This window comes from Ictalurus punctatus, chromosome 1 (genome assembly GCF_001660625.3).
Source record: "Ictalurus punctatus breed USDA103 chromosome 1, Coco_2.0, whole genome shotgun sequence".
Lineage (NCBI taxonomy): Eukaryota > Metazoa > Chordata > Actinopteri > Siluriformes > Ictaluridae > Ictalurus > Ictalurus punctatus.
The window spans coordinates 33,295,943-33,316,567 of NC_030416.2; the positions used below are offsets into that span (position 1 = coordinate 33,295,943).

At 44.6% G+C, this 20,625-nt stretch overlaps 1 protein-coding gene across 1 annotated transcript in view; it reads right to left on the bottom strand.

The window, feature by feature from the left end:
- The window catches only part of wdr37 (WD repeat domain 37), a 33,412-nt gene that overhangs the window by 2,072 nt on the left and 10,715 nt on the right, over window positions 1–20,625 (bottom strand). The window contains exons 6-13 of the mRNA XM_053684026.1: window positions 13,771–13,906; window positions 11,967–12,038; window positions 11,233–11,277; window positions 9,756–9,832; window positions 8,786–9,020; window positions 7,099–7,240; window positions 630–764; window positions 394–508 (exon numbers count right to left, since the gene is read on the bottom strand). Of these exons, the coding sequence (XP_053540001.1) occupies window positions 394–508; window positions 630–764; window positions 7,099–7,240; window positions 8,786–9,020; window positions 9,756–9,832; window positions 11,233–11,277; window positions 11,967–12,038; window positions 13,771–13,906 (957 nt within the window). The remainder of the gene's footprint in view (window positions 1–393; window positions 509–629; window positions 765–7,098; window positions 7,241–8,785; window positions 9,021–9,755; window positions 9,833–11,232; window positions 11,278–11,966; window positions 12,039–13,770; window positions 13,907–20,625) is intronic.

A 20,625-nucleotide genomic window follows, 5' to 3' on the forward strand; every position in this document is an offset into this window, starting at 1 on the left:
AAAGGACACACTTATGCTACACACACACTTATGCTACACACACACACACACACACACACACACACTTGTTACACAAACACACATTTATGTTACACAAACACACATTTATGTTATACAAACACAAACCTCTGCTACACACACACACACTTGTTACACAAACACACACTTATGCTACACAAACACACTTATGCGACACAAACTTCTGCTACATACACACACGTTACACAAACACACACTTATGCTACACACACTTGTTACACAAACACACACTTATGCTACACAAACCTTTGTAACACAAACACACCTTAAAGCCACACAAAAACACATTCATGTTACACAAACACACCTAAAGGCCACACATACACACACACACACACACACACACACACACACCTGTCTGTTGCTGCGTGGGAGGCGGGCCAGTCGAACCCCGGTCATATCGAACAGTCGGACCTGTCTGTTGTCGTGCGGCAGGGCGATGATCCTCTGGTTCGCTGAGACACTTATCCTACACACCGGGGGGACGAGAGTTACACAACCTCCATAAACCTCCACAACGTAGCATCTAACCACAAATTATAAACCGTTACTGATACTGAGCTGCATCGGCGCCGTCACTGCCTCGTTACCTATTTACAGCCGAGTCGGTGCGGATGGTTGCTATCGGCGACCTCATGTTCTTCAGGTCCCACACCTTGACGGTGCGATCGTCGCTGCCGGACACCACGTTGTCTCCTACTGTGAACACAGCTGACGTCACCGTGCTACAACACACACACACACACACACACACACACACCATGACGAGAGTGATGAGGAAAACTACAGATATGACATCATGTCATGTCCCTATGTATGAGCGGTTACTACGGTAACAGGACGAACCTGTGCTTTAAATAATAATAATAAACAAACATTTGCATATTAAAATGAGGCAGAGCGTACACGGCCAATAAACAACAACATTAAGTGATGAAGATTAAGTGCAAAAATATTGGCGCCCCAAACTCCGCTGTGATCAGCTCTCACTGCTCTTACATTATGTAAACAAACAAACAAACAAATAAATTAAAAAACGTTTTGCTCACTCAGAGCATGTTTGGAAGCCCTGTATACCATGTGACCTTTGACCTTTCCTGCTGTTTGGTTAACCGCGCTATAAGCGGTGACGACGACACGGACGAGCATTTAGAGAGCTCAGAATGACACAGGGTTGTACATTCAGTATAAAACCAGTGCTTCTACCCCCCCCACACACACACACACACACACACACACACACACACACACACACATACACACAGAGGTCAGGCACACTAATTTAATGGACCGAATATTTCTAATCTACTGTGTCACTCTCCGCTAACATTCTGCCTCCTCTCATCTTCCCTCCTCCCTCCTGGTTGAGTTGGCAGAATTACAAAACTAGAGAGAGTGAGTGTGTGTGTGTGTGTGTGTGTGTGTGTGTGTGTGTGTGTGTGTGTGTGTTCTGGGGGCGTTTCAACTTCATCCTCGGTTCTGCTTCCTGATTTAAATTAGCGCAGTCCAGGCTAGTCGGCCCAGTAGCTGCTAGCCTGGCTAATTTGAATTGACATGATATCAAGGTTTAATTAGGGCTAAATTCCGCCGCATTAAGGGATCCAGGCCCGGGCTCTGCTGGTGCTAATGGCTGCTCCTGGCTCGCTCTGAAGCGGCTCACGTCGAGAGCGAAGCGTGGAAACACTTTCTGACATCACGCCGTGCCACGGGAGCGTGTGGGTGGAGAGGAGGGGCGAGGCTGGGAGGGGGTCGGGGTAAAAGATTAAAAGCTTGATTAAAACCCTATTAGAGCTCTGATGGTATTTCGGTAAATGTTCCGCGTCCCCCGGGAGCCACTGACGAGCAAGGTCGAGACTCATCGGGGAGAAGGGGAAAGCGTGTGATCATGAGGGTGGAGAAGAGACGGACTCGCAGCAGTAAGAGAGAGAGATAATAAAGATATATACGTCCGGTTTAAAAAAAAAAAAAAAAAAAGAATAAATTACAAAGAAAGACCATTTGATTGACAGGACAGATAACCGACTACAAAGCGTCTCCTATAAACATGCACGATTGTCTTGTTTACCGTCTTGTTTACAGCGAGCCAATCAGATTGCAACGTTGAGGTCTGCAGCCAGAAAAGTGTACCACGTGTCCCATCGGGTATACAGAAGAAGGGGGTGCCCTTTTCACGTCTTATACGCTGTGACTACAAGGGCTGTTCGTATATTTAAGGGTTCTTAGCAACAGAAAAAAGGTTCAAACCTGGTTATAGGAGCCATTTCTGATAGGGACTGTGGTGTAAGGTTCCTACACTAGAACTTTTATGTTTTAAATAGCTAGACAGACAGAATATTTGGAGTTGATGCCTTTTTCACCTATCAATAACCGTGAAATTAGATAAGATGAGTTAGTCACGCTAGACGGAGCTGTATTACGTGTCAGTGGAGTGACGGAGATCACCGACTACGTTTACATGGACAGCAGTAATCTAATTACTGACCTTATTCTGAATAAGACAATATTCTGATTAAGGTGTTTACATGAGTCGCTTTTAGAATATTCCTTTCATGTTCCCGTTTTACACGTTATAGAACGTAGACGGATTAACGGCACACGTCATTACATCCCCGCGCCACGCCGTCCCTCCAGAATTTCACGTATCGACGTACAGTTGGTCTTCGTTATGGAACCGTATACAGTTCTGGGTGTTTTTATTTGTCATTTTATGAAAGCTTCAAGTGCGGTTAATTATTTGTCGTGCTGTACGTGCAAATAGACGACTGCTTGAAGCCGTGGGCTGCGTCCCAAACCGCGTACTTACCGTCTATATAGTAGCCGAGATACATGTGTTTCTCCTACTATATAGCAGGTAAGTACGCGGTTTGGGACGCAGTCGTGCTCTCTTGTTTGCCGTAAAACGGTTGAGCGCTGCCGTGTGTGTACGTGTCCTGTCGCACAATGCGGTGAAAACTCTCACACGATGTTAATAGTGTGATTAAGGTGTGTACATGTCTGTAACGCACGTCGATAATGCGACTAACATAATACTCCACACGTCTTAATTCCATTTGTGTTTACTTCGAGTATGATCTTAATCGGATTAAGGTCATCAATAATCACCGTTTACATGCTAGTTTCCTAATCAGAGTATCGTCTTAATCGGATTCATATCGGATTATTGTTGTCCGTGTAAACGTACTATATTATTATCTACAGGATCTGTTACATCTCCCTCTTGTGGTCTCCCAAAGCGATTACACCAGGCAATACTAAACAGGAGTCTAATAATAAATGTAAAACAGCGAGCAAATGCGAATGATCTATTCCAACGTAACGTTACCGTAATCAGTGTTTTAAAGACACATCAAGAAGATAATGTGCCGGTTAATAATCAATATATCGATGTGCTATGACGTCCCTAAAAGACAGATAGATAGACCGACAGACAGAGCAGACCGGATTACAGCAGACAGATGTAGAGAAGTGAATAACATCGATTATCTCGTTACAATTCAATTCGGTTTTATTTCTATAGCGATTTTACCGGTGGAAGAGGGGGGTGTGGGGAGTCTTTGACTGGCGAGTCAGACGCCCGTGGCGGGGTGAGAGGTCTCCAGGCTCTCAGGGAGCAGACACACTGAGTACAGTGAGGCTTCAGCCACTTCTCATTTGTGCCACTCGTTAGCGAGTCGTGCGCTAATATCACACAATTAGGAGGTGATACGTGCCCGGCGCTCAGCCTGCTGTCCTTCTGAAAACCACCACACAGTGTCAGACTTCATTACCCATAATTACATCTGAGCATGAAGTGCGCGCACACACACACTCCTTTCCTCAATCGGTTCTCTAGCTGTTTATCCTCTTGGTAAGTGTGTGAGATCTGTGACTACACATCTCTCTCTCACACACACACACACACACACACACACACACACACACAGAAGATACGCGCGTGCTGCCACAGAAGGTCCGTATGCCGCAATGCTGATCTCATCAAGCCTCCAGTGGCGCAGAGCTAATCAAGTGAGACTGGCATATGTCGACCGACACAGGAAGAGAAAAACAAGAGCAAAAATCCGAAACTTTTCTACAGTGGGACACACCGGGAACGTGTGTAGAGAGTGATGTCACGGCCCGCCTCCTGCTGAACATCAGCCAAACACACAGAAATCAAGACGGAGACACGCACGCGTCTACACTTAACTCCCAACTCGGCACCTCCGTCTCTGTAGGAGTTTACTAGAGAACAGAGGAAAAAGATCACAGCACTCTGGATGCGGGGCTTCTGCTAAATGCGGCGAATGGAAAGGGAAAAAGAGGAGAGGAGGAAAAGGAAGAGAGGCAGAAAGCACAAGAGAGAAGGAGCAGGAAAGGACAATTTCAGGAGAGAAGGAATGAGGAAAGAAAGTTGAGAATAGGAGCGGTATAGCGAGAGGAGGAGAAGACGATAGGAGGAATGGAGCGGGAAGAGGAGAAGATGTAAAGGGACGGAGAGGAAAATAAGAGAAGAGAAGTGAAGAGAAGGATAGATGGGTGAAGAGAAGAAAGGATAGATGAGAGAAGAGACGAGGGGTGTGTGTGTGTGCGTGTGTGTCGATGAGGGGTTCAGGGTGCGCCTCATTCATCTTGTGGTCCCTGAGCAGTCAAGCGTGATCTCGTGCTGACAGCACTACTCCACTACATCACAGTCTCCCTCTCACACACCTCCTTACAACAGTACATCAAAACTCACACACATGTGCACAAACACACAATGTAGCAGGGCTGTGAAACCCCGTCAGATACGAGATCACCTTCTGGAAGTTTAATAGACATGTAGAAGTAAACGCTGCAGTATTATGTGAACATCAGCAACACACCACGCATTAAACAGTCAAAAGTTCAGCTGTTGTTTTTTTTTTTTTTTGCTTGACTCAATCAGTAGCGCTGAACTGATGCTTGACCGCAAGCCGCTGCTAATTAACACATTACCATGGCAACTCTTCTCCGAGTGATTCTGAGGTCTGCTGGAAATTCATATCTAGAGAGACGCTTGGGCCAAACAATCATCCGAAGAAAACATGAGACCTGCTGCACTTCATTACACTGAAGAATGCTTTTATTTGGTCTTGCTAAATGTCAGTAATATGGTGTGTGTGTGGGGGGGGGGGGGGGGGGGGGGGTGTGCGTGAAAGCAAAAAACCTTTGCGACTTTCAACGCAAGCACTCTTCACAGCTGAGCAAACGTGTGTCCGATTTCACAGGCTAAGACTATTAGCTTTGATGCTACCAGTGTGCATCGCAACGCATCAGTCGTTACAACACAACCGATACGCACTAACGCACAGACCTGACCAAACATTTATAATGCAACAGATTAACCACAAGCACCTGTTTCACCGAGGAGAACAGAATCGAACACAGGTGCTTCAATAGGAGCTCGGTTTGACTACTTAGAACTAAGAATTTGTTTTAAAAAAAAAAAAAAAGGACGCACACATGCTTCCCGAGGAGAAAGATGGATGGATCGGTGTACCTAAACTGGAAGAAGGATGGAGGGAAGGATACGACTAAACTGGAAGGATGGATAAATGAATGGAAATTATTAAACTGGGAGAAGATCGGGCGGGTACGACTAAACTGGGAGAAGATCGGGCGGGTACGACTAAACTGGGAGAAGATCGGGCGGGTACGACTAAACTGGGAGAAGATCGGGCGGGTACGACTAAACTGGGAGAAGATCGGGCGGGTACGACTAAACTGGGAGAAGATCGGGCGGGTACGACTAAACTGGGAGAAGATCGGGCGGGTACGACTAAACTGGGAGAAGATCGGGCGAGTACGACTAAACTGGGAGAAGATCGGGCGAGTACGACTAAACTGGGAGAAGATCGGGCGGGTACGACTAAACTGGGAGAAGATCAGGCGGGTACGACTAAACTGGGAGAAGATCGGGCGAGTACGACTAAACTGGGAGAAGATCAGGCGGGTACGACTAAACTGGGAGAAGATCAGGCGGGTATGACTAAACTGGGAGAAGAACGGGCGGGTACGACTAAACTGGGAGAAGATCGGGCGGGTACGACTAAACTGGGAGAAGATCGGGCGGGTACGACTAAACTGGGAGAAGATCGGGCGGGTACGACTAAACTGGGAGAAGATCAGGCGGGTATGACTAAACTGGGAGAAGAACGTGTTGATACGACTAAACTGGGAGAAGATCGGGCGGATACGACTAAACTGGGAGAAGATCAGGCGGATACAACTAAACTGGGAGCAGAACGTGTTGATACGACTAAACTGGGAGCAGAACAGGTGGATGGACAGAAGTATGGACAGACAGATTCACATGTACGCTTCTGGAGTTGAAGAGATGTCAGAATCTTACTCATGCCACATGGAAAAAATCAATGACATCTAAATCCTACGCTTCATCTCAGCTACCAACACGGGGTCTCCAGGATCCTCAGTCTGCGTGATGATCCTCAGTGTGAACTACTCGTCCTGGCTCTGCGAGAGAAAGCGGTAATTGTCTAATCTTTGAGGAGTGTGACAGCAGGAAACGCCCTGTGGTTCCACAGCTAATCTCATTACGCTGATTGTCTATTGGTGAGCATTACAGTGGGATCTGACGGAGTTACACGTAGTGAGGAGTGGATAATCCGGGGGCGATCAAAGACTCTTCCACCATTACTCTCTCACTCCACCTTCCAGCGGGAGAAAGATATTCAAATAGAGATGTTTACTCATCCGGAAGGCTGAAATGACCCAGTGAGATGAAATCCAGATACACACATAACTGCTCTCGAACTCCGTACCAATGCTGAATTACATCAACGTAAGGTTTTGCTAGTAGCCTATAGTCTTCATGGAGGTAACGTGAATGCCACTGGAATGAAGGACAAACCAAAGATTGTAGACTTGAGATTTATAGAGTTTTAAAGTGTTATACTGCCATCTGGTGGCCTTCAGTGTGACTGCAAAAGTGTGGTTAAAGCTGGTGTGATTTCTGCAGTCTTTTAAGATCACTGTACAAGTGGAGAGAACGATGCCCTTTATAATGGTGCCGGTGTAGTGTGTTTTAAAGGAAGAACTCACTCAGTGTGGCCCTGGAAGACGTTGACCGAGTGGATGGACGGATCTCTGAAGTCCCACAGGCGAAAGGTGGTGTCGCGAGATGAGGTGACCACCAGCCGCTGGGTGGGGTGGGTGCAGCAGTGGGTCAGCTCCTGATCGTGACCTGCACACACGAACACAAAAGGTCACACACCAAAGACTTCTCATCAATTCCCGAAATTACAATGCGATCCAAAATATTTCTTTAACAGACTTTAAAAGATTCTTAACAGACACACACGACTGACCTATACAGTCATGTGAAAAAATAAGTACACCCCATGGAAATTGTTTTTCTTTCTTTTTTTTTTACATATTTGTACAAGCAAATATTTCCTCTTTGAAACGGTGCCTATTAATAAAGTTGATACACTATCAAATGACAGACATTTTGTAGTCGTTTCACCATTTAAATGAACAAAAAACAGATCAGTCACATGGAAAAATGAAGTAAGTACGTTCATCACAGCTTCAAATCCGTAAAAATTATTACCAGGTGTTCAGGATTGAGTGCCAGTGATTAGAACGTGATTAGGCAGTGCAGGTGGAACCTGTCTTATTTCTTACTTTTACCCCTCTCGTGTCTAGTGTCTGGTGTTCCCTTTGTTATTGAGGTGTGTGGTGTCATCATGCCAAGATCCGAAGGGATCTGTAAGGCCTTCAGGAAAAAAAAAAGATTGTAGATGCCTATGGGTCTGGCAATTAAAAAGATCTCCATATTATTTGAAATACATCATTCCACTGTAAGGAAAATCATCTACAAGCGGCGCAGACTTCAAACAATTGGCAATTAGTCCAGGACTGGCCGTTCAAAATTCAGCCCAAGATTAGACAGTCTGATGCAAAAAGAAGTCTCCAAGAACTCCAAAATTTCATCACAGGACCTGCTAGTAAGTCTTGTAACTGATGCTTTTACAATCAGAAAGAGATTGCACAAATTTGACCTGCATGGTAGGCGTGCCAGGAAAAATCCTTTGCAAGACTACAGTTTGCCAACGAGCACACAGGGAAAGACCAGGCCTTTTGGAATGATTTGCTCAGGACAGACGAATCAAAGATAGAGTTGTTTGGCTACTGTAAGAGCAGACATGTTTGGCGCAGACCAAAGACGGCTTTTCAGGAGAAGCACCTCATACCAAGTGTGAAGCACGGTGGTGGAAATGTTATGGATTGGGGTTGCTTCACTGCTTCAGGGACAGGACAGCTTGCATTCATCGATTCACCTGTGAATTCTGCATGATATCAAAGAGTGCTTGAAGATAATGTGAGGTCGTCTGTCTGAAAGTTGAAGTTGAACTGAAATTGGACCTTTCAACAGGATAATGATCCTAAGCACACTAACAAATCCAGCAAGGAATTGTTTAAAGAGAGGGAATGGAGGGTTATGCAATGGCCTATTCAAAGTATGGATTTGAATCCCATTGGAATGTTGTGGGGGGGTAGGGGTATATGAGATGTAAATCGCTGTTAAGCACCACCCACACCTGACAATCAGTGTAGAAAGCAGGATACTTCCTACAATTCTGTATGCAACAACTCACATGTATGGTTAAATGCCGTGTTTGGTTTTAGTTATACCCTGGGCTCCCTATAAGCAGAGTCGGCTATCGTATGTACTGAACGTTATTAACTGATCACTGAACTGAGCATTTCTTTTACACTGTAGGACCTGTGAGCGTGTGGACGAGTTCGGAGGTCTCCACGTCGTACAAATTGGCAGCTCGATCCCAAGAGGCAGTGACGACTTGTTTGCCGCCGACGAGCCAGTCGGCGGCGATGACCACGCCCTGGTGGCTCTTCAGAGTGGTGCTGGCTAAACGCACCGTGGGACACTCAGTGGGTCCATCCGCGTCGCCATCTGCATCGTCCTTATCGGAGAAATCCACGTCATCATCCAGCGACGCCTGAATTCATCACGGAGAGAGCGAGAGAGAGAGAGAGAGAGAGAGAGTAGTTCAGGAGAGCAAACAATGAGTTTATACTTTAATCTAATGACCTGGCGATGCTGTCCAAAGATAACAATACAGAAGGAAGTAGAGAGACAAGGTGAAGCTTCTCTTTACACAGTGCTGTGGCTGTTTGTCATATGATATAATCTGTATTATTATGGAGTAGAGGCGCAATTGTGCAAAAGAGGGAGAGAAAAATAGTGAGAGAGACTGTGAATGAGAGAGAGAGGGTGAAAGAGTAAGCGAGATAGTAAAAAAAAAAAAAAAAAATTTAAAAAAAAAAGGGAACAAACTGAAAGAGATGTAGAGAAGGAGAAGTTGTGAGAAGTAGAGAGATGCTTTGGCAATACTGCAAGTGAACAATCATGCCAATAAAGCAGTTTGAAATTGAAAACGGAAAAGTAGAGAGAATACGTGGAGAGAAAGACTGCGGAAAGGAGGTAGAGAGGGGGAGAAAGGGAAAGCAAGAATGGAGAGAGATGTGGGGGGGGGGGTGTAGAAACAGACTGTAAAAGAAATGGAGAGATCGGGGAAGGAGAAAGGGAAAGAGGAAGAGACCGTAAAACAGTGAGAGAGTGAGGGAGAGAGAGATAAACCAAGAGAAAAGAGAGATGGATGTAGAGCGAGAGTAAAGAAAGGAGGAGTTGTGTGTCAGCACTCTGACTCTAAAACGTGGTTTAAAACACTCACGCTGGTGTCGGATGGAGGCTGAGGCAGAGGCAGCTGCACCATGTAGCGCCAGATGTGAGCTGTCTGATCACCAGACGCTGTGAGAAGGAACACACACACACACCACACTTTTATCACTAGCATTTAGTGAGAATAAAACAGTGCAGGAATAACGCTAGTCTCTCATGTCATTTAGTTTGTCACTCGCGGGCGCGTCTACCGTCGTTGCTACTGTCGTCGCTTCCGGGCTCGTCTACCTTCGTCGTATCTACTGTAGTCGCTTCCGGGCGCGTCTACCATCGTTGCTACTGTCGTCGCTTCCGGGCACGTCTACCGTCACCGTATCTACTGACGTCGCTTCCAGGCGCGTCTACCGTCGCTTCAGGGCACGTCTACCATCGTCGTATCTACCGTCGTCGCTTCCAGGCGCGTCTACCGTCGTCGTATCTACTGTAGTCGCTTCCGGGCGCGTCTACCGTCGTCGTATCTACTGTAGTCGCTTCCGGGCGCGTCTACCGTCGTCGTATCTACTGTAGTCGCTTCCGGGCGCGTCTACCATCGTTGCTACTGTCGTCACTTCCGGGCGTGTCTACCGTCGTCGTATCTACTGTAGTCGCTTCCGGGCGCGTCTACCATCGTTGCTACTGTCGTCACTTCCGGGCGTGTCTACCGTCGTCGTATCTACTGTAGTCGCTTCCGGGCGCGTCTACCATCGTTGCTACTGTCGTCGCTTCCGGGCGCGTCTACCGTCGTCGTATCTACTGTAGTCGCTTCCGGGCACGTCTACCGTCGTCGTATCTACTGTAGTCGCTTCCGGGCACGTCTACCGTCATCGTATCTTCTGTCGTCGCTTCCGGGCGCGTCTACCGTCGCCGTATCTACTGTAGTCGCTTCCGGGCGCGTCTACCGTCGTCGTATCTACTATCGTCGATTACGGGCGTGTCTATCGTCGTCGTATCTACTGTCGTCACTTACGGGTGTGTTTACCGTCGTTGTATCTACTGTAGTCGATTCTGGGCGTGTCTACCATCGTCGCCTCTACTATTGTCGCCTACCGTCATCGCATCTACTGTCGTCACTTACGGGCACGTCTACTGTCGTCGTATCTACTGTCGTTGCTTATGAGCACGTTTACCGTCGTCGCATCCACTGTAGTCGCATCCGGGTGTCTCTACCATCGTCGCGTCTACTGTAGCGTCTACCGTCGTCGCTTACGGGCGCATCTACCGTCGTTGCGTCTACTGTCGTCGTTTACGGGCGCACCTACCATCGTTGCGTCTACTGTCATCGTTTGCGGCGCTTATAGGCGCATCTACAGTCGTCGCATCTCCCGTCATCGCTTACAGGCGCGTCTACTGTCGTTGCTACGGTCACCACTCGCGGGCGCGTCTGCCGCAGTCACTTGTGAAGAAAGCACTTTGAAGAAGATTCGCACTTTCCTCACTAACAGATCACACAAAAGGCAGTAACTATTCGAATTACACACACAGAGACGAACCTGTTAGAGCCATCTGCTCTGTGGGGTGAAACTTGATCGAGTTAACTGCAAGGGGGGAAAAAAAAGAAAGAATTTAGTCAAAGCTGAAAGTTTGGATCGGTTCTATACGTTCACATTCAGATATGAAAAACATGTTACAGAAACTTCCTGGGAAAACGACCCCATGCTTAAGGACGACACCACATTTACACATTCTCTGATTTATACAATAATTATAGCACAGTGTGGGTGAATTCTCGACTGGTCTTGGAGGTGTTGGTTAAGATCCTATACCAGCAGCTCTGACAGTAGTGCCGGCTCCAGGGCCAATCACAGCTTCTTATGTGATGTGGTAAAGACTTTTATTTAAGATTTATTTAATACGTTTTATAATAGCTGCTCTAACAAATGATAACAGGAACTAAATTGTTTCACAGATTACGAACGCTGTGCCATTCTCTGGTTAATAAACAATCTAATCACTGCTATCGGATACGAGGAATAAAACACTTCGGAACACAACGCTGTAAGAAAATAATCAACTGCAGGGTGGGAAAAGTAACTCTGCTTGACATCACGCTACCCTGTCGTCGATTCATTTCCGAAAACAGCATGTCCTCAGAGTGCTTATTCCTTACTGCATGGAGCAGTATAGCAGTACAACCTCCTTCATACATGCAATGCTGAATGCACTATTAAAAGCAGTGCTAGTGTTACCTCCTCTAAAGGACAAACCCCACCCCCTCATTGCTCACCTGATCCAGCATGACCAGCGTATTTGAGCAAGCACTTCCCCGTCTCGATGCTCCACAGCATAGCACAGTGGTCTGGGGAACAATAACACGCAGAGACACGATGTCATTTTTAAAACGTAAAAGAGTCAGCAAGCAGGTTACGACATAACATACGTAACATAAACACAATACAGTGTCCTCTGTCCTCCAGGTCCTGCACATTCTTCTACACATTTGAGCCCTTTCCAACAGCGGCTATATGATGTTCAGATCCGTCCTTTCACGCCAAGGACACCTGAGGGACTCGTATACAACTATTACAAAAGGTGCAAACATTCACTGATGCTCAAGAAGGCACCACGATACATTAGGAGCCGGGGGGGTGTAAACTTTTGAACAGGATGATCGATTATTTTTTTTGTCTTCTGGGAAACATGTTAATACCTTCTGCAGCTTCTGAAGAGCGGTACTAAATGAAAAATCTTTCAACAAAATAACAGTTTACACTGATCGTCCTGTTCAAAAGTTTACACCCCCCGGTTCTTAACGTATCGTAAGAAAATAAAGTGTATTCGATACACAAAACGTTTTAACCCTTTCGATTCGATAATTATCGCATCGAGCGTGACTGTGTGTTCGTTTTTGTGATTATTATGATTTCTATCCGCACTTGGCAAAAAGATTTATTGACTTTTTTCCTGTCGTCATATTTCTCTCCAATGAATGAAGGAGTTTTACGCATGCGTTTTGAGCCCTACCCAACCCTCAGACAATGTCCTTTCCCCCTCACTGTTTGGATAGTTTAATTTGATGAAACAAAACAAAACAAAAAGCAAACGAAACAACAACAAAAAAATCTACACTACCAGTAAAAAGCTTAGACACACTCATTCTTTATTTATTTATTTCTCTCAACACTTTAGAATAACAATGAAGTCATCAACACTCTGGAGTAACACAGATGGAACTATGGGAATTAAGTCGTGATAAAAAAAAATCCAAAATAAATCGAAATAATTTAGTATTTTAGCATCTTCAAAGTCGACGCACTCATTGCCTAGAATTTCCAGAAATGTATTCTTGGCGTTTTCTCACCCGATTTCTTGAGGAATTTCCCTGAGATGCTTTTTAAACCGTATTAAAGGAGTTCACACCGACGCCGAACTCTCATCGGTTGCTTTTCCGAATATTTCGCTCCGAGTCGTCCGTTTAAAAAAATATTTCTTTGTAAATAACATGTTAGTTATCTGATGAAAGGAACGGATACGTTCACACGTTTAATCACACACCTTCGGATCAAAAGGTTTTTAAGATCACGAGAAACGTTTCAGTCGGGTGTCCACAAAATTTTGACCGGGAGTGTGTATCACTCTGATTCAGATTTGATGCCTTTGGTTAAGCTGTGTAGAAAGGGAGTAACTAACTGAAATTGTGTAAGTGTATGTGCAATATCCTTGTCACGAAAATAATAATAAATCACAGTGATAATAATAATAATAATAATAATAATAATAATAATAATAATAATAACAACAACAACATTATCATACTGTAATTTTGTTTTTCATTTATATTTGCTCTTTGGTAATATTTCTTTTGCTTTCTTTTCTTTTTTGTGGTCCGATGTAGCCTTCTCCTCAAGCCGAAACGTTGTTTTTTTTCACGACCTTTGGGTGTGTCTTATGTAAACAACATGCATATGATGGTGAATTCAAGCCTGGCGTATGCATATAGTATGTAAATAAGGGGTCGTGTGACGCTCCTGATGCTCTCCAAGTGTTCGATGAGGAAGAGCCACTGAGTGGTGCATCGTGGGAGACCGTACCTGCAGAGGCAGTGCCCAAAACCAGTGGCTGTGTCCTGGTCACGCTCAGGTCCCATATGCCGTCCCTGTGGCCTACGTACTCCTTCACCAGCTGGCACACGGCACGCGATGTGGTGGCTTTGAAACTGGACACGATCTAGAGCGATTACAGGAAGAATGAGAATCTGCATACACACACACACCTATATATACAGACGTATAATAAAGTGGGAAGCTAAAAGGTGCAGCGTGAAGCCTTGGGGTCATCTCGACTAACCAAACACTATGGTCTAAGCGTAGGTCCGCTAAGGCAGCATGTTCACGCTCCGCATGTTGCCTTGAGAGCGTTCACAGCAACACGAGCTCTCACACTATATCAGGCTGTATGGGAGATAAGTGTGGCCTGTGCTGGCGAGCACTTCAATAAGCACTTAAAAAGCAACGACGCTGGCGTGAGACGAAACCATGAAGAGTGCAAATGAAACAAATAATAACAACATCCACAGTCAGCTGTGAGGAACAAACTCAAAACATCAAAACATGGAGCCTTAAACAGAGGTTCGGTTTTAGTCAAGCAGTCGTCTAGCACGACATAAAGTACCAAGGAGCGCTCATTCGTGAGCCCGAACCTGCACGAAGACTCGAAATAAACTTAACGATTCGAACGCGTTCCCTTTTCTTAACCTGAAAGGAACCGGTGGAAATGGAAGTTCTCAATATTACAACGTTCCTCAAACTCCAGAGCTGAAGAAGCTCCTTGTCCGAGCGCTCGCCAACAGAACCTGTTTGAGACGTAGAAATGTACAACGTAAAGTCCATTTTGAGCGGCCGTGTGAGCTGAGCATGCTCACCTACAAAAAAGGTGCAGCTCTACACGTCATGGCATTTCTACTGCTTTCTGCTCTCTAGAGAAATGAAAAATGAAACAAATGGGTTAAAGGAACCAGTAACACAAACTAGATCCCAGTGTTTAAGACTCTTTTTTGGTCCGTGTGGTGGAAGAGTAAATCCGGGCCTGTTAAAGGTCTGGAATGAAGCTAATAAAGGACCAACTTTTCTGATCATTATAATACACACTAAACCAGGTCTTAAAAATGGCGTATTAAATGCAGGGGTGGACAAATCAGTAACTCTGGCACTCAGAAGAAGGGCTTGTCTACTATTCATTTTTTATTTCAAAATCGTCTGGTAGATGAATAGGTTCAATAAAAATGAAGAAAAACAAACAAACCCTCCCTATGGACGTCCGTATGCACTACTCCAGAGCTGAAGAAGCTCCTTGTCGGAACGCTCACCTACAGAACCTGTTTGAGATGTTGAAATGTATAACGTAAAATCCATTTTGAGCGGCTGTGTGAGCTGAGCATGCTCAAACAAAGCAGCAGAACAGGTACAACTCTTCGGGTCATGGCAACCCTGTAAAATGATGAGGTTGGGTAGCTTCATGTATCTCAGAGGAACCATGTATTAGCCGTCACCCTCCCTGAGCGGTAGCAGTCATGTGATTGAGGACAGTTAGATAATGGGTGGGGATTTCAAATTAACCAAAGGCTTTGTCTTTGTGCATCGTTCTTCGCCTGAAAAGACGTAGAGTGAAATGAAAGAGGTTGTGGGTAAAGCCTGGGTTTGCCCCCAAGCAGTTTCAACAGCTCCAAGAAAGGACTTCTTAAGGTAGGAGACGTGGTAAGCTAAGTCCGTTATTACTGTAGATCATACATTATGAACAATATTTTTACGCAAACGTAAGTTATAATCGTCTGTTGTGATTTCGCTTCTTACTTCATGAAACAGAATACGGAAAATGGCGCATGGTTAGCAGACTTCAAATAGCCTTCTTTCATCTCAGAAATATTGCTTAAGAAATATAATGTCACTACATGATGCAGAAAAATTAGTTCATGCTTTCGTCACCTCTAGGTTATTATTATTATTGTACTGCCTGACTGTCTGGATGTTCCAGTAGAAGCATAAACAAGTTCCAGTTAGTTCAGAACGCTGCTGCAAGAGTCCTTACTAGAACCAGAAGATATGTCCACATCACCCTGATCTTATCCACACTGCAATGGCTAGCAGTTGACTTACAGTGAGGGAAAAAAGTATTTGATCCCCTGCTGATTTTGTACGTTTGCCCACTGACAAAGAAATGATCAGTCTATAATTGTAATGGTAGGTTTATTTGAACAGTGAGAGACAGAATAACAACAAGAAAATCCAGAAAAACGCATGTCAAAAATGTTATAAATTGATTTGCATTTTAATGAGGGAAATAAGTATTTGACCCCCTCTCAATCAGAAAGATTTCTGGCTCCCAGGTGTCTTTTATCCAGGTAACGAGCTGAGATTAGGAGCATTGAGATTAATCTCAGCTTGTTACCTGTATAAAAGACACCTGTCCACAGAAGCAATCAATCAATCAGATTCCAAACTCCACCATGGCCAAGACCAAAGAGCTCTCCAAGGATGTCAGGGACAAGATTGTAGACCTACACAAGTCTGGAATGGGCTACAAGACCATTGCCAAGCAGCTTGGTGAGAAGGTGACAACAGTTGGTGCGATTATTCACAAATGGAATAAACACAAAAGAACTGTCGATCTCCCTCGGCCTGGGGCTCCATGCAAGATCTCACCTCGTGGAGTTGCATTGATCATGAGAACAGTGAGGAATCAGCCCAGAACTACACGGGAGGATCTTGTCAATGATCTCAAGGCAGCTGGGACCATAGTCACCAAGAAAACAACTGGTAACACACTACGCCGTGAAGGACTGAAATCCTGCAGCGCGCGCAAGGTCCGCTGCTCAAGAAAGCACATATACATGCCTGTCTGAAGTTTGCCAATGAACATCTGAATGATTCAGAGGACAACTGGGTGAAAGAGCTGTGGTCAGATGAGACCAAAATGGAGCTCTTTGGCATCAACTCAACTCGCCGTGTTTGGAGGAGGAGGAATGCTGCCTATGACCCCTGGAACACCATCCTCACCGTCAAACATGGAGGTGGAAACATTATGCTTTGGGGGTGTTTTTCTGCTAAGGGGACAGGACAACTTCACCGCATCAAAGGGACAATGGACGGGGCCATGTACCGTCAAATCTTGGGTGAGAACCTCCTTCCCTCAGCCAGGGCATTGAAAATGGGTCGTGGATGGGTATTCCAGCATGACAATGACCCAAAACACACGGCCAAGGCAACAAAGGAGTGGCTCAAGAAGAAGCCCATTAAGGTCCTGGAGTGGCCTAGCCAGTCTCCAGACCTTAATCCCATAGAAAATCTGTGGAGGGAGCTGAAAGTTCGAGTTGCCGAACCTCAGCCTCAAAACCTTAATGACTTGGAGAAGATCTGCAAAGAGGAGTGGGACAAAATCCCTCCTGAGATGTGTGCAAACCTGGTGGCCAACTACAAGAAACGTCTGACCTCTGTGATTGCCAACAAGTGTTTTTAAACCAAGTACTAAGTCATGTTTTGCAGAGGGGTCAAATACTTATTTCCCTAATACTTATTTATGCGTTTTTCTGGATTTTTTTTGTTGTTATTCTGTCTCTCACTGTTCAAATAAATCTACCATTAAAATTATAGACTGATCATTTCTTTGTCAGTGGGCAAACGTACAAAATCAGCAGGGGATCAAATACTTTTTTCCTCACTGTATAAAGCATTGAATGGTCTCGCGCCACAGTACCTGAGCGAACATTTGGTCTTTTATGAACCGCCACGCCTACTTTGATCAAAAGATGCAGGATATTTGTTGGTACCTTGAATAGTGAAGACTACAGCAAGGGGCAGAGCTTTCTCTTACAAAGCCCCGCAGTTATGGAACAGCCTTCCGATTAGTGTTCGGGACTCAGACACAGTTTCAGTGTTTAAGTCCAGGCTGGAAACATATTTGTTTAGTCGAGCTTTTTGTGAATAGTTTTTCTTTAGGTAAAGGAGCAGATCTAGGAGGCTCACAGGGATAGAGTGTTGGGGTGAACTGGGATGTTTGGATGCTGAAGCCCCTCCACTTTCACGCCTTCACCCAGGTTTGTTGATGGTGGACTGGCTGGCTGCCTTATGTCCCAGAGAGCCCTCATGTCTGTGTTACCTTCTGACTCTCCCTTTTAGTTACACTGTCATAGCTAGTCTTGATGGAGTCCCTGCTTGCACTCACACAAAGTACATTATCCTTAACCATTACAGGACAATAACCATACCTAATAATCTCACCCTGTCTTTCCCCCTCTCTCTCTCTCTCTCTGTCGAGCTACACATGATACTCCTGAGATGCCAGTGATCCTGACCCCTTCTGCTCTCCGGACCTGACTGATCCACCCGGATGCCCTACTTTTGGTTGGAGTTCTCATCAGTTGGAAGTCACATGCTGCTGCTGAGGATGTCCCCACATGGTGCAGTCTAGAGATCATTGAGATTACTGATGATGGTACCACTTAAAAACCATAAACATGGCTTTGGACCTCAATTCATATGAACAGTTATGCTATGATGGCGAGGACTGCAATTACTACGATAGCTTTAGGACTGTAATTACCACAATCAGTTTTGCACTCAAGTCTCCATCAGTGATCAGTGGAGAAGTTCAACAAAACAGACTTCATGTAGAAACTGTAATGTATGTCCTGGTTACACACCTGCACTATTTGACCATGTAGTATTAGTACATTTATAGAAGCGGTGTATTTATTTATTCACGGGTTCCCTTTAGAGTCTGGTTCCTTCCTCATATCGTCTTAGGGAGTTCTCCCTCACCACCGTCGCCTCTGGTTTTACTCATTAGGGATCAATTCATACATTTAATATCTATATCCTGAATTTCTCTCTCTCTCTCTCTCTCTCTCTCTCTCTCTCTCTCTCTCTCTCTATATATATATATATATATATATATATATATATATATATATATATATATATGCTGCTTTGGGACAATGTCCACTGTTAAAGGCTCTATACAAATTAAACTGAACTGAACTAGGGTTAACTAATGAAGTCATGATTTGTCCACCCCTAAAGCAAACAAACAAACAAAAAATAATCTCCCCTGTAGTTAAAGTGAGATTTTCATAAAACGTGTTGGGCAAAACTTTCAAAAAAGAAGTGACAACAGTTTCAACATGGACCGATCAAGAGCCTTGGGAAAACACCTGATGATTTTCATTTTGAAGCAGAAAATCATTTTTATTATTATTATTATTTTTTTTGCAAATAACATCCTAGAATATGTCCTTTGTAATAAAGGGATACCACAACACAGAACTATCCAAGCAGGGGAATCAGTCCTTAAGGTTGAGATGTGATCACTGCTTATGCAAAGACACCACTGTTTTTCCACACTTTTCTATTTTATGTAAACCAAAAAAAAAAAAAAAAAAAAATCCCTTTTCTATATTTTTCTCTGTAATTAATAATCTGATAATCCCCCTGGCAGTGAGATAGTTCATGCATTCTGGTGTACAAAGGAGGAGGAGGAGGAGGAGGAGGAGGAGGAAGAGGAGGAGGAGGAGGAGGAGGAGGGGGAGGAGTCAAGCACATTACCCATGAATCTCCACCCCACAACTCCCAGTTCACCACATTGAAGTTTCGAGGTCCACCTACTTTGCCGTGGAAAGAATTTGAACGCTAAAATCAGTGAGAGTGAGAGAAGAGAGCAGTTTCAATCCAACTGAACCACAGGAAAGGACACAAAGAGCTCCAGTTGTTCAGGATGGGTACTAACTGGAACTAAAGCTAATGACAATCACAATTCAGGTCAAAAGAATCATTTTAAACCAATCACTTCATACAGAAAACAATTTGCAGTGATTGCGTGTTATAATGATGAGATGATGCAGCCGGTTGCTCGAGTCGCTTTATCTCAGCAAACGGTCACTGCGTTCGAGTTTGGAAAACTTGCTCGCGCCGAGTTACACACTTTCGACATACACTCAAGTTATAATTTAAACCTTCCGCCAATTTCGACTGATACACGACAGATGATGAAGTCTTAAGGATGGAATATATTTTCTTTAAACTAGGTGCGCATGTACACAAAATGGCTGCCGCACGTATCTTGCGATCGCTCGGACCGTCGCTTGGGCACATCCTCAGTGTGTTTAACGTCACAGTTCGACAGACAGGGAAGGCCCGGCTCTGATTTTCCGAAAAGCTTTTGTTAACTATGTCCAGTACAATATAAAACACATTGTCATGTAAACGTTTATAGGGAGAAGTACTGAACAAAACATACTGAAAAGTACAGATATACTTAACTATTAAGACCCGAGACATGAAAACTGTTCCCGATACCAGTATTAATGAAAAAAGACTAATAGACTAATATAATTCACAGTGGTAGACAAATGACAGGTTGTTTAGCTGGCCTACTGGCCAAGTGAAATCTCCAATGCGCTGTACAGTCATGATTTGGTTTCCCGGGAAACCCTCTGGGCTAAGCAAAAAAAAAAAAAAAAGTGGTAGCTAACGTAACGTAATAACGGGACATTAATGACTTTATGAATTCCTGGGGAAAGGATGACTGTCCTTCTCACGTCCACAATCGTTATCGTCTACATTTTGTGCTCAAGCAAGGCACTAGTGAACATTTCAGATTGTTTGTAGTAAGCAGGCGAGTTGTATAAAGGTTTTGCGCTGGATTTGAAAGGATCGAACTAGAGGTCGACCGATCGATCGGTTTTGCTGATTAATATCGGAACCGATAACTGATCGCTGGAACTGTCGGTTATCGGTGAAAATCCACACTGATAGTTTTTCCCGGTTGCGTCCGTTGCGGGAGCGGCCGAGAAGGGTCCGCTGTCATTATATGGTACAAGAGCGGCCTCTAGAGCCCAAAAAAAAAAAAAAAAAAAAATCGCATACCAATTTCATTGTGTTATTTTAAGTGTTTTT